General features: G+C 43.6%; 1 protein-coding gene across 2 annotated transcripts; it reads right to left on the bottom strand.

The window, feature by feature from the left end:
* Positions 1-53: 53 nt before the first annotated feature.
* jam2a (junctional adhesion molecule 2a) lies at positions 54-11,188 on the bottom strand. Of its 2 annotated transcripts, XM_035393461.1 has the most exons (11): positions 10,880-11,188; positions 6,073-6,138; positions 4,863-4,973; positions 3,877-4,026; positions 2,766-2,953; positions 2,342-2,444; positions 1,875-1,979; positions 1,600-1,615; positions 1,044-1,115; positions 693-723; positions 54-399 (listed from the first exon to the last, which is right to left on the bottom strand). In XM_035393461.1, exons 1-11 carry the CDS (start codon positions 10,935-10,937, stop codon positions 361-363), a joined length of 939 nt encoding a protein of 312 aa, XP_035249352.1. In that variant the 5' UTR covers positions 10,938-11,188; the 3' UTR covers positions 54-360. The 2 variants fall into 2 exon arrangements, with proteins under 2 accessions (XP_035249352.1, XP_035249353.1); XM_035393462.1 differs by lacking the exon at positions 1,044-1,115 and having other exon boundaries at positions 10,880-11,187.
* Between the last annotated feature and the right edge of the window lie 494 nt (positions 11,189-11,682).

The raw sequence follows: 11,682 nt of genomic DNA, 5'->3' as shown, positions 1-11,682 counted from the left end.
CTGAGGCGGGTGCAGGAGTTTCTACCCAACCGTCAGTGGTCTCCCTTGTAGACGATATATACAGCCCAAGTAAAAAAGGAAAAAAAGTAGTACAGCAGGTTTTTTTTTTCTCTCAAGGTGATTAAGGTTCAACTGGCAATCAATCAATGCAGAGACAGAGGACAGTTCATGGATTGGCCAGTAGAGGGAGTAGGTGGACAGGATAAATATTTCCGTGTAGCAGAGCAGGGGGTGAAGGGTCATTGTGCTATCCTCCCTGTCTCCTCAACCAGCATGTGAATCACACCCTTAGTGGATCGATGGTTGCGCCCAGTCCAGCGACTGCCATTTGGATGTTGATAGGGACAGCGCACTGAATCCTCACAGCATGAAGGACTTGGTGTGGCTGAAATCCTCAGTCTGGAGAGGAGAGAGGTGGCCAGAGATTCAGTGATCAACTGTTACAATACAGATCAACCAACCCTTCTCAGACTGCTCAGTAAGGCAGGTAGTCAATAAACCTGTTTTCCAACTGACAAGGAAACAGCTGCTAACAACTGCTCCTCATCAGTAACATTGGTATTATAATACAGAGGCTGGTCATGAGTTTTCTGACTAGTAAGCGACACACTAATGGTCCTTAAATAAATACAAATACTTCAAACATAACAGCATCCCAAAATATGAAAGGAGATAAAAGGAAAGTAACTTACATATTGTGGAGGCTCATAGTTGGTGTTATTGCTGAAAGATTAAAAAAATGTTTTAGATGTGGTACTACAATGTGTATGCTCTCTCCTTTGTAAAAGCTCATAATTTATTTATTAATCCCTAATTATGCCCTTCCTCCAGGAGATCTTTCAGTGCTGTCCCAAGACCTAGAGGAAGAAGTCAGACTCAACCAGTACCTGTCATTTCTGTACCCACACACACACTTTCTCCATCTCGTGTCTGTCTGTCTGTCTGTCCGTCTGTCTGCCTGCCTGTCTGTCTATACGTCTGTCTGTCTGTCTGTCAGTCAGTCTGTCTGCCTGCCTGCCTGTCTCTGCTTGCCTCTGACTCACATGTCATCTGCTCTGTGTAGGTTCTGGCTGCTGATGTGGGCGATGCCATGACACTGTGGTATCCAGAAGGACCTGCAGGGTGAGGGGCAGGGTCATGTGGAGGTCGCAGTTGAAAGGTCACACACTGAACACCATGCTCAGGGACATTAAGCATGACACCAGGGCAAGGGGGCCAGCCAAATACAATGCAGGATTTTGTTGCTGTTAGCCAATGGCAGTGCAGGCACTAGGGGGTAGGAGCAATGGCAATTGAACTTCTAAGAGGCAGACAGGCAGACAGGTCATGCTTTTCAGTCAGACAGTCAATATTATCTGCTGTCTTAATCCAGTCAGTCTCTTCTGTTATTTGGGTTCTTGGTTCTTACTCTTTTGGCCAGTTAAACATACATAGGTTCACAAAAATGAAGTTAAGCCATTCATAGAAATGCTGTCTCTCTCACACATACACACACACACACATTGCCTGCCTAAAGCTCTGTTCTATCACAGTATAGTGACATTGTTACACTTCTTCCTGTTGATGTATTAGTCAGAAAAATTAGAAAAAGACCCTTACCTTCCATTGTGGCCCTCTATGTCATCAGAAAGAGTCAGAGAGAGAGAATGGCAAGAGACAGAGAGAGAAACAGAAACAACAGGTTGGGTGATTTCTGAGATGCGAATAACATACATAACAACATCAGGTAAATGGACAATACAGTTCTCTCACACTGACAGTTAATGAATTAATCTGAGCAGAATTCTGACTGCAGCCTCAGCTTCAGTATCAAATAAATCACTTTGATTTATCAAATATCACTTTCACTAATCAAAGGTAACAGACAGACTCACTTTTGAAGTAGCCCTGCCGATAGGCATAGTAGACCCCCAGGCTACACACCAGGATTATGAAGACCACCACAACCACAGCAATTATGGCTGATATGTTCACATCATCTGGGATGGAGAGAGAGAGGATGTGTCAGTAAGTGCTGGTGAAATAGATGTAGGGAGAGAGAGAGTGTAGAAATAGAGAGATGTATATTAAAACAGTGAGAGGCAAATAGTATAAAAGAGGGACAAGGTTCCTTGGCAGTGTGGAACAGAACACTTCCTGCTGCATGCTACGCTCTCTGATCCTGCTTACAGAAATAGAAGTTGTAATCCTGCCAGCGGAAACCGTTTCCGAGAGAGAGGGAGAAATGAAACTGAGTCACAGTGAGACTGGGCACACTGATACTGCAGTCTGTGGTAATGATTAACATTGCTACATGGCACATGCAAATACCCAGAAGGACACACACGCAACGCGGTCTCACCGATCTTCATGTGTTTCCCCTCACAGCTCTTGGGCGCTCCCACTCCGTTGGAGGCTGCACAGCGGTACTGTCCCGCGTCAGCCCGAGAGATGGTGTCGAATAGCTGCTCGAGATGGAAGGAGTGGAGGTGAAAGAGAGATAACGGGTCATCTGTACTGAAACATAACTGTGTAACAGCTGTAGTCTGTGTCATGCAGTGTAACAGCTATAGTCCAGGGTGCTACAGTGTTCCTATGGTAGGAGCATTTGCACCTGAAAAATGACGTGTGCTAACTGAAAAAAAAATTAAGGAGCACATATACAAATTGGGATGCATTAGTCCCCCCAGGGCCGATTTTTGAAAAGCACTGGCCTAATACTGTACACCAGAGACCAGTCTCTTACCAAACTGATGAGTGTTACACCACAGTGAACGGCCACTCACCAGCGTGCCAGTGTGGGTGTCCAGCGTGTAGGTGATGTTGGGCCAGCGGGTGACACTCAGCTTTGTGTTGTCCTTGTACCAAGTGTAGATGGCGGGAGGGACACTCTGTTTGTCCTTACAGCGCAGCTCCACAGTACTGCCCGTCACTGCCGAACTGGGGATCTCACACAGCGGTGTGTGGGGGGGTACTGGGGGGGAGGGGAATGGAGTCAAAAGAGAGGGGGAAGGAGAGGGTTAAGGCAGGGGTGCACAACTCTGGTCCTGGAGGGTCGATCTGCTGCCTGGTTCTCTGACAGCTCAATAAACTATACTAGTTCACTTGAGCGCCAAAAAATCTGTAGGATACAGTTCACAGTCTGTGACTTTAGCTGGTGCTTAAACAAATGTCAGATTAAGATATGATTGAACTAGTTAAATCATTAAAATCAGAAGTCAGCACAAAATCATGAAACAGATCAGCCCGGGTAGAGGACCCTTGAGTAAAGGAAAGCAAAAGAGACAAAGAGGGAAGGATACGTTCAACAATGGAGATATCTGGACGATGATGAACAGAATAAAAGTGACAGCAAAAGGGGCAGAGGTGAAAAACCCAGGTTCAAAAAGTAAAAGTCCTCTCCAGTATATTGTTCCAACCCCCTGGATTTGCTAATTAGCCCAATTCTTCAGTCAGGAGGCAGAACCAATTAGTGAAAGGAGCTGGCTGAGTTAATTTTCTTGAACTGACTGCTATATTAGTGTGAATGGTGTGTCTTGCAGGCAACTAATTGATTGATTGGAATGTTCCCAGGTGAGGCTAATTGCGAGCCTAATATACGATATTACAAATGGGGTTGTGTGTTTGCAGATAGGTTTGGGCAGTGTGGTAGCAAAGTGTTTGTTTAATTTTCTTAAATCATTTGTAAAATCATTTAATTTGTATGTGGTTTGAAAGCTAGCTGCTCTACAGACAAATTTTTTACTCTGTGTGTGAATGTGAGACTAAACCCTTTGGTTGTCTGAAGAATCACCCAGTTTCATGACAGGCCAAAACACACCTGGTACACAGGCTACAAAGAGAGTGAAAGCGAGCAGAGTTAGATGTAGAGGTGGGGAAACGGACAGGATGGCCTACCTAGCACTTTGAGGGTGACGTTGGTCTCGCCCAGCTTGACTCGGTCCTCCGGGGCACTGACCTCACAGCGATATTCGCCCGTGTCTTTCTGGGTCACCTTGTACAGGGTCACTGTGGCCCCTTCGATCTTTGCACGGCCAGTGAAGTCCCCTGATGAGCAAATTTGGGGGGGGGGAGGTAGCAGCAGAGGGCAAGGGTAAAGATTGGAAATGATTTGGGGTACAGAGCGGTATTTCTCAAGCCTGGTCCTGGGGACCTGCTGTGTATGCTGGTTTTTGTCTAAGCTAATCTCTTAATTATGGTTGTTGAAAATGTGTTTGCATTTTACCATAATGGCACATACAGCACCGTAAATGAAAGTGTATTTTGGTCTGACCGATTTAAATTCCTGGGATGTGATGCGTATCTGGCTTTAAGGTGGTAAACTGTCCTTCAACAGGCACAAAAAGTGTAATTAAGAATAACTGGTGTCTAATTAAGAAAAATCAGCTGCCGTTACAACACCGAGCTTGCTACTATTGAGAGACTGGTATAGAGAGACTGAGTGGAGACCTGAGGGTGCATAGACTGGTTGGGTGCTGTGGTAAGGGTGAAAACATGAGTACATATTTAAACAAAACGCATGTCCTTTAAAATTTGCTTATTGACCTCTTAAATCTGACGCATTCTGTTGCTGACGTACAGCTTTTCAAAATATAATTTGAGGTGACGGTCACGTGTAGGGCAGGGGATACTCAAATCTGGCCAGTTAGTCCTGCTGGTTTTCATTCTTCCCCTCTAATCAGGACTGATTTAACCCTGGGACACCAGGTGAGTCAAATCTCTGGCCAACCAGTGGCATTAATTCATCAAATAATCCTCCAGTAGAACAGAAAAGCAGGAGCACTACTGGCCGTGAGGCCCAGATTTGAGGAACCCAGGTGTAGGGAAATGGGGAACTCAATAGTGCGATTGTGTGTGTGTCTGTGTGTGTGTGTACACGGCACCTGTAAATTCTCCATTATAGTAGACGAAGGACACATCCTTGCCCTTCTTCTTCCATTCAATACGGGGATTGGTTTCTTTCTCTGTCTTAAATAAACAAGACAGCTCAGCGTCTGAAAAAGTGAAAGAGAGGAGAGGAGAGGAGGGGATGAGAGAGGGAATAAAAACAAAGGGTGGAAGGTATAACGGTGGAAAGTGGTGAGAAGAGAATGAAAGACAGATAAAGATGAGACACACCCCCGGTCCCAATTCATCTCCTAAACACGCCTCCTCTGTTTCGAGTTAGGCTTGAATATAAGTGTCACTTACGTAAGGGCCTCTCACAAGCGAGGGTAGGCATCGAGGCGATAGGGAGCATAAAAAGCAGAAGGAGCGTGGGACATACTTTTGGTCTGCTCCGACAAATCAGAATGTCAGTCAGAACCTTTATTTAAATTCTCGGAGGTACAATTGAGGGCCAGGCCTTCATTTTCAATGTAGCCGAGATTACAAACACAATTAAAACACAATAAGTGTAATAAAAGATCATATAATATAGCAACAGTAACTAACATAGTAAATAATAAAATAACTAGAATAAAATACAGTAAAATATAATAAAAAAATAAAATAATAAAATAAATAAAATCAGCACAGATAATAAAATCAGCACAGATAAAAGACTGGAATTGACAAATAATTCATTTTTGTCACCACGTAAAAGAATATCACTTAACAGTTGGACACAGAGGTACTTTGAACCACCACATTTGCATTACAAATAATGATTACTGGGATTCAGTGTTATCAGCATCACTTGAGACAAGACATTATAACTTCAGAAAAGGCATGACATGGCAGTCAAAGTGCATTTAAATGTGGTCAGCTCTGCCATGCTTTAACGACTCTGGAATGACATTAAGCAACGCAATGCATGCTGGGTCAACACGCACTTTTAAGCCAGCACTTTAATTTTCTCATTATTGAGTTGGAGGGCCGAACAGCCACTCCCCCTCACTAAAATTTGGCTCACTCAGTTCTGGGACAACCCTTGTACCAAATGGAAACTCTTGTGAATGCACAAAATGAGTGTGGGTGCGCAGGCAGAGTGCTTAGGAGGTGAACAGGGTCCGGTTCAGAGAGAGATGAGCAAGGAAGGGTTGAGAGAATGTGAGAAAATTTGAAACGGCATGTGCAGGACGGAATCACCAGTCTTCCTCCACCGTCTCTCACCTGCATCCTCAGGGACCTCCACTCTGGCCTTGTTGCTGCTCACTGTGACTGGGACAGTGTTTGGGCCTGAAACGAGCAAAAGGGTCATCACCATAGAGACAGAGAAATGGAGGAAGGGGTACAGAGCCAAAGAGAAAGCAAAGAGCTCACACGCGTGACCGACTGTTCGTTTCTGAGAGCAACACTGACGTTCTCCCCTACTGTGCGTGGCTCGGGATGAGCGATTGTTATGCAATGTAATGACGGTCAGAGCAGAGTCAGGGACCCAGCGCCTAGCCTGAAAAACATGGCCGCTGGCATGTTCACCGCCTGTTTTACTCCAGAGAGCAGGACCCTGGGCTCACTGTGCACCTGTGGATTTCTGCTCTCCCCTTCTCTATCCCCGGCATGTCCACACTTTCTCCACCTCCGTCCCATCACCCCATCTCTGGTTTCCCTGGCTCCCCCCCCGGCAGGTGCAGCTGCACACAAAGACAGCTGGCACCAGCTGTCCGTCAAAGGGTGCCCCTCCCCCGCAAGCGCACTAACTTAAGCTCGCACCGTGCAAACTACCGATCATCCAACTATCCCAAACATTTTCAGCATGTTGAATGTAATGGTAGAAATGAATATTGGCTTCTGTTATTCCCCTTTCACTGGCCTCATAATAACACTAAAACCCAGGCTCACACGCACCAATCAGACAGTTATAGATAAATGTTTGCCGCCGCCCACAATGATCCAATATAGACCCAAACCCCCGCTCCTGTCCTTCAGTCACAGTGATGCTGAAGATCCAAAGCAACTGCTGCCTATTTAACGATCTTACGATCACAATCAATCACAATGATCCTGACTGGCTTGACATGACAATGAGTTCAACTGAAGGACAAGGTATATTGCACCAAAAATATTTTTAACAAAATAATAATTATGCTCTGAATGAGTGAATTTAGAATTTAGTTCTCAGTTTCACAAAGTTTCCACTGGCATTCAGTCAAAAAATTTTGTGACACAAAAAAATCTATGCTGACAATTGTGTGAATTGTAGCCCCAGAATGAAGGGTTGCATGGGAATCTCATGTTGCACTCTACATTTATGCAATCCCAAAATGAGGAGAGGACCTCGATGTTGGTGGCTGAAAGAAGACTGCAGGCCCCAAAGTTGGGGTCATAGTGGTCACCCAGTGAACATTTCTGTAGTGAAAATTTGGTGAAACACCAGCTAGACATTAAGGTAAAAACCCGGCTGCATGTGGTTGAAAAGTGAGTTTCCTAGCCAACTAGGACATAGCCAGGCTACATCCAGGTAAAATCTGAGCTATATTGGGGTTAACGTAGTCTGTTTATATCAAAAAGTCTCTCAACCTAGATCCTCCCCCCCCCCCCCCCCCCCAGCATTTGCTGACTGGACAGTGATGCCCATGTGATCATGCTGAGCAGTGGTGTATAAGGCCTTTTCCCTCATGTAGGGTGAGAGGTAATGGCACTTTTCCATTTCATACAGTAGTTTCAGTGCCCATGGCATGTTTACTTTTGACAGGAACAGGAAATAGGATCAGCCCTTCCTCTGTTGATCGGAGCTTGATTATTGTTTTGTCATCCTGTTTCCTTCACTGCGAAAGTCCTGCAAGTAGCAGCATGGGGGAGGGTGCACCAATGGAGAAAGACATATTTATGAGCGCACGCACACAATATCCCACTGGTTTCCCCTCTGCTCAGTCCTGATGTAATTGCAGCGAGCAAAATTCCCCATAATCCTCCAGTAAAGGGTCACCCACTGTATACTACTGTGTGGCAGAAGAAGTTAACACAGTACAGTAAGTGAATACAGGTTGTGACAGGGAACATGTTGTACTGTCATACTCCTTCCTTGGAGTACTGTTCAGAGCAGAATGAAATGTCCTCACAAGCTTGTAACCAGTGACCCTTTTCTACTGTGCCATTGTACCGGGCGTGCCACTGAAACTTCAGTCAGTGTATGCAGAAGATAAACAAACAATGGAGAATGGAGCATGCTGCCATTGCCCATCATTAGCCTTAGACTGTTAGATAAAATCCACACAATCTATCTGGAAAGACACCAGGATTCCAGCACAACATCCTGTGCTACATCTCTGGTCGCAGGCAATGAAGTTGCATATCAATTGCTACCTTGTTAGTCAGCATTGGCCCTAGCTTCTATTAACTTGTTTCCAGCTCTACAGCGGGAAAGAATACACAAGCTATGATTTATCTCAAGGGTAGAGTCATGGTCAAGAAACAACTGTGAACCTTTAATTCCTTTTTCCATTTCTGCGGCGACACTGTCAGAAAAACAATTGTATAGGGGTACAATGGCTTGTCACTGGAGAGTACCCTGTAAGGAACACCCATTGTAGCCTTTACCCTTTTACAATAGTATTCTAAGATGCAAATCTGCACTGCAAAAACCAAAAATAAATCACACTTATGTATTTCCTTCTTATATGTACTCATAATATCTTAGTTCTATTACTTTTTTTTGCAAAATAAGATTTAAAAAATTGACAATGAGGTGAGACAATTTAGCTTTTTCAAGATTTGCCAACTGGGTAAGAAAATTTCACTTTTCAAGTAACTTGAAACAAACTAATACTTTTTTACATGAAAAAAAAAGATTTTAAGTCTCAATATAAGACTAAAACACTTGTTAAGACATAACTTTTTTAAGACAAACTGCAGTGGGTGAGCAAGTCTAACAGGACCCAAGCTGATATTCTGTGAATAGTATCCAGCAGTAAATTTACTGGAAAAGTATATGAGATTAAGTACTGACCATCATGTCACATTTATGCAGTGCTTAACTTGCTCTTATAGCCTACATTTGTCAAAAATGATAGAGAACAGGCCATTCAGTCCATCTAGGCTTGTCACATATTCTGAACTGCGATGGAGCATGTGAGCCAGGCCCGGTTTGAGCCTAGCCCCCGGGCTCAGCAGAGCCGGGCTCAGTGCGCTAACGTCAGTAGCACAGGCCAATGCTTTTCGCCAAACAGCAAGCTGCACAAAACGATTATGTGTTCCTGCCTGCTATTCCCGTTACCCTGGATTAAAGCAATTGTCCTTTGTGTTTTCGGTGCAGCTGTCCGTCCTTGCAGAGAGTCTTATCGCTACATTCGCCTATGAAGCATATTTAACCGTAGAGAGAGAGAGAGAGAGAGAGAGAGGATTCATCTTTTCCTCGCTCAAGTCACCACATGCACACAGCCATGGCCACACGCTCCTTTCTTAACCCCTAACAAGTGGCCGAATAACTGTACGACTGCCTGGCACAGATGGGAAAGAGAGAGGGAGAGAGAGATGAAGGGAGGAATGCGAAATGAAAGTTGGCAGTACTGTAGCTGCACTGCCCGTTCCTTTGTTTCGTACGGAAACCGTTTCGTGTGGATGTTGGGACGATGCCCACAATATGCGCTGTAATTCCCGTCCACCATCAATTCTGTTCATCTTGGCAGGAGCTTTATTGAAAAGTGGCTCCAGCAGAGGTATTTCTGTGAGCTCCGATGTGCCATGATTCACATCTATTCCACTGAACAACTTCTGAACGGAAAGTATCAATGTTTAGATACTCATTTTTCTTTTTGAAACATTGCTTAATCTAGAGGTAAGTATTTATCATTACTTATTTGCATATTGGTCTAGTTCTGGCATTCCACATATTCTGTTACCCACTTCCATTGTTGCCCGTCTCTGCAGGGAAAGGTGAAGGACACAGGTACAGGGGGAACGAAGCAGTAGGACCGGTGTGTGTGTCCACGTGTGTGTGTGTGTGTGTGTGCGTGTGTGTGAGACTCTTCAGACTACCCTTATCAGTTGGTTCAGACAGTGGCATGGACAGCATCCAACACCATCACAATCTTGAGAACACTGACCTTGACTGGACTCATTAATATTAGTTTTTAAAAGGCTATTTCAGATAATCCCATATGTTGATTGACGCTACTCCACACCCACTTTAATCCCATTCACATTTTATCTAATCCCATCTGCAGAATTATAAAGTACATTATAATATAGGTTTGATGGAGGCATATATCACTGATGCAAAACTGGTACACAAATCAATTCCACATCAATTGTGATTTATGAAATTAAATCATAATATTACGCATTCCTAGGTTATTTACCATTTTGGGAATATGCATTTTTTTCCAAAAACACTGAGGGAAAAATAAAGAATACAAAAACAAATATATCCGTCATTCACTCCTTTTCAGTCTATACATTCAACAATTTTGTCTCGTTTGAAAACGTTGGTCAGCTGGTGAGCATGGAAGGGGTCGACGCGATTTCAGTGCGTTCCTGGGAGGCAGGACAATTTCGTTTATTTTATCAAGAGTATTATTTACGTATTAAACCAAACAGAGAATACAGAATTAACATTATAATAACGTGTCTACGCACTGTGTTTAGGGTTGATAAATTCACTAGAAAGCAATCATATAATCTATAGCGCGCAATTATATTGCTCAGAATATGCATGAATTCGGATGACAAGCACTACTGATTTTCGAAATAAAATGCTCACTTGTACTGTGTACAAAAAAGTACGCATTTGTTTTACGGAATTCGACGTTTTCGCATCATACATAGGGTGGGTAGCAAAACATCAACAGGTTCTGTTTTTAGAAACCTGAACAATGAACGTTTCCTGTGGAGCGTTCTGTTGACTGGCACTGTTGAAGAAGTTCAGAACGTATGAACTAAGACCGCAACCCTAAGGCACTATAAACAGCAGACAGAACAATATCTCTGGAAAGGCAGGGCAACGAAGAGTTACGCGTGGTAACGACAAGGTGCTACTTACTGTGTAATAATATCAGAAAAGCAGAGAAAATGCAGATTTCCAATTGTCCCATCCTCATTTGTAGGGTGAAATGTACTCTTTAATCTCAATATAAATTCAGTGCGAATTTGTAAATAAATTGTACATCCATCAATTAATATTTCATCCACTAATTAATATTCTCCACCGAAATTTCAGGTTTTCCCTTAGTTCTTGCCCGCCGTGGATTACGGTGTCTATCCGCGTGGCTCCGCGGAAATCACTCTCGATGATTTCTCGACCCTTTGCCTTAGAGTCGAGCAACAGGTCTGCGCGTCAAGTGAGCTCATTGTTTCTACATTTTCAAACTTCACTGCCTCCCGTGGGGGTGGGGTTGGATATCTCAGTGTCCCAATGTTCCAGGGACACCGCTCTTTGACTGCATTTATCTCATATCATGCATGGTTGACTTTTTCACGCAATTGCGAGTTTATTTCTCGCAATTCTTACCATTTCACATAGAACCGTCTCAGAGTGGAAGCAAACAAATGCAGTGTGTCACCTCTTCTGGTTTCACATAACTGCTATTGGCATAAATGGTGTCATAAACACAAATACGCTAATACTAGCTAATATCTAGGCGAAATCCAAAAGGAATACCACATGAATCTGAAAATACAGACTCTGGGGTAGTGTAATTCGGGAGAAAATATCACAGAGGAGACCAGACTGGTACAACAGTTACAAAACTCACAACAGTTACACAAACAGATTCATTTTCTATAATTTAATCAAATGTAGATTGTTTTGTGTGTAGATGTAGATAGTGTGTCTTATAATAGGAA

Source organism: Anguilla anguilla, chromosome 15 (genome assembly GCF_013347855.1).
Source record: "Anguilla anguilla isolate fAngAng1 chromosome 15, fAngAng1.pri, whole genome shotgun sequence".
Lineage (NCBI taxonomy): Eukaryota > Metazoa > Chordata > Actinopteri > Anguilliformes > Anguillidae > Anguilla > Anguilla anguilla.
The sequence above is the reverse complement of the archived record's forward strand: the minus strand, read 5'-3'. Positions and strand labels throughout refer to the sequence as shown.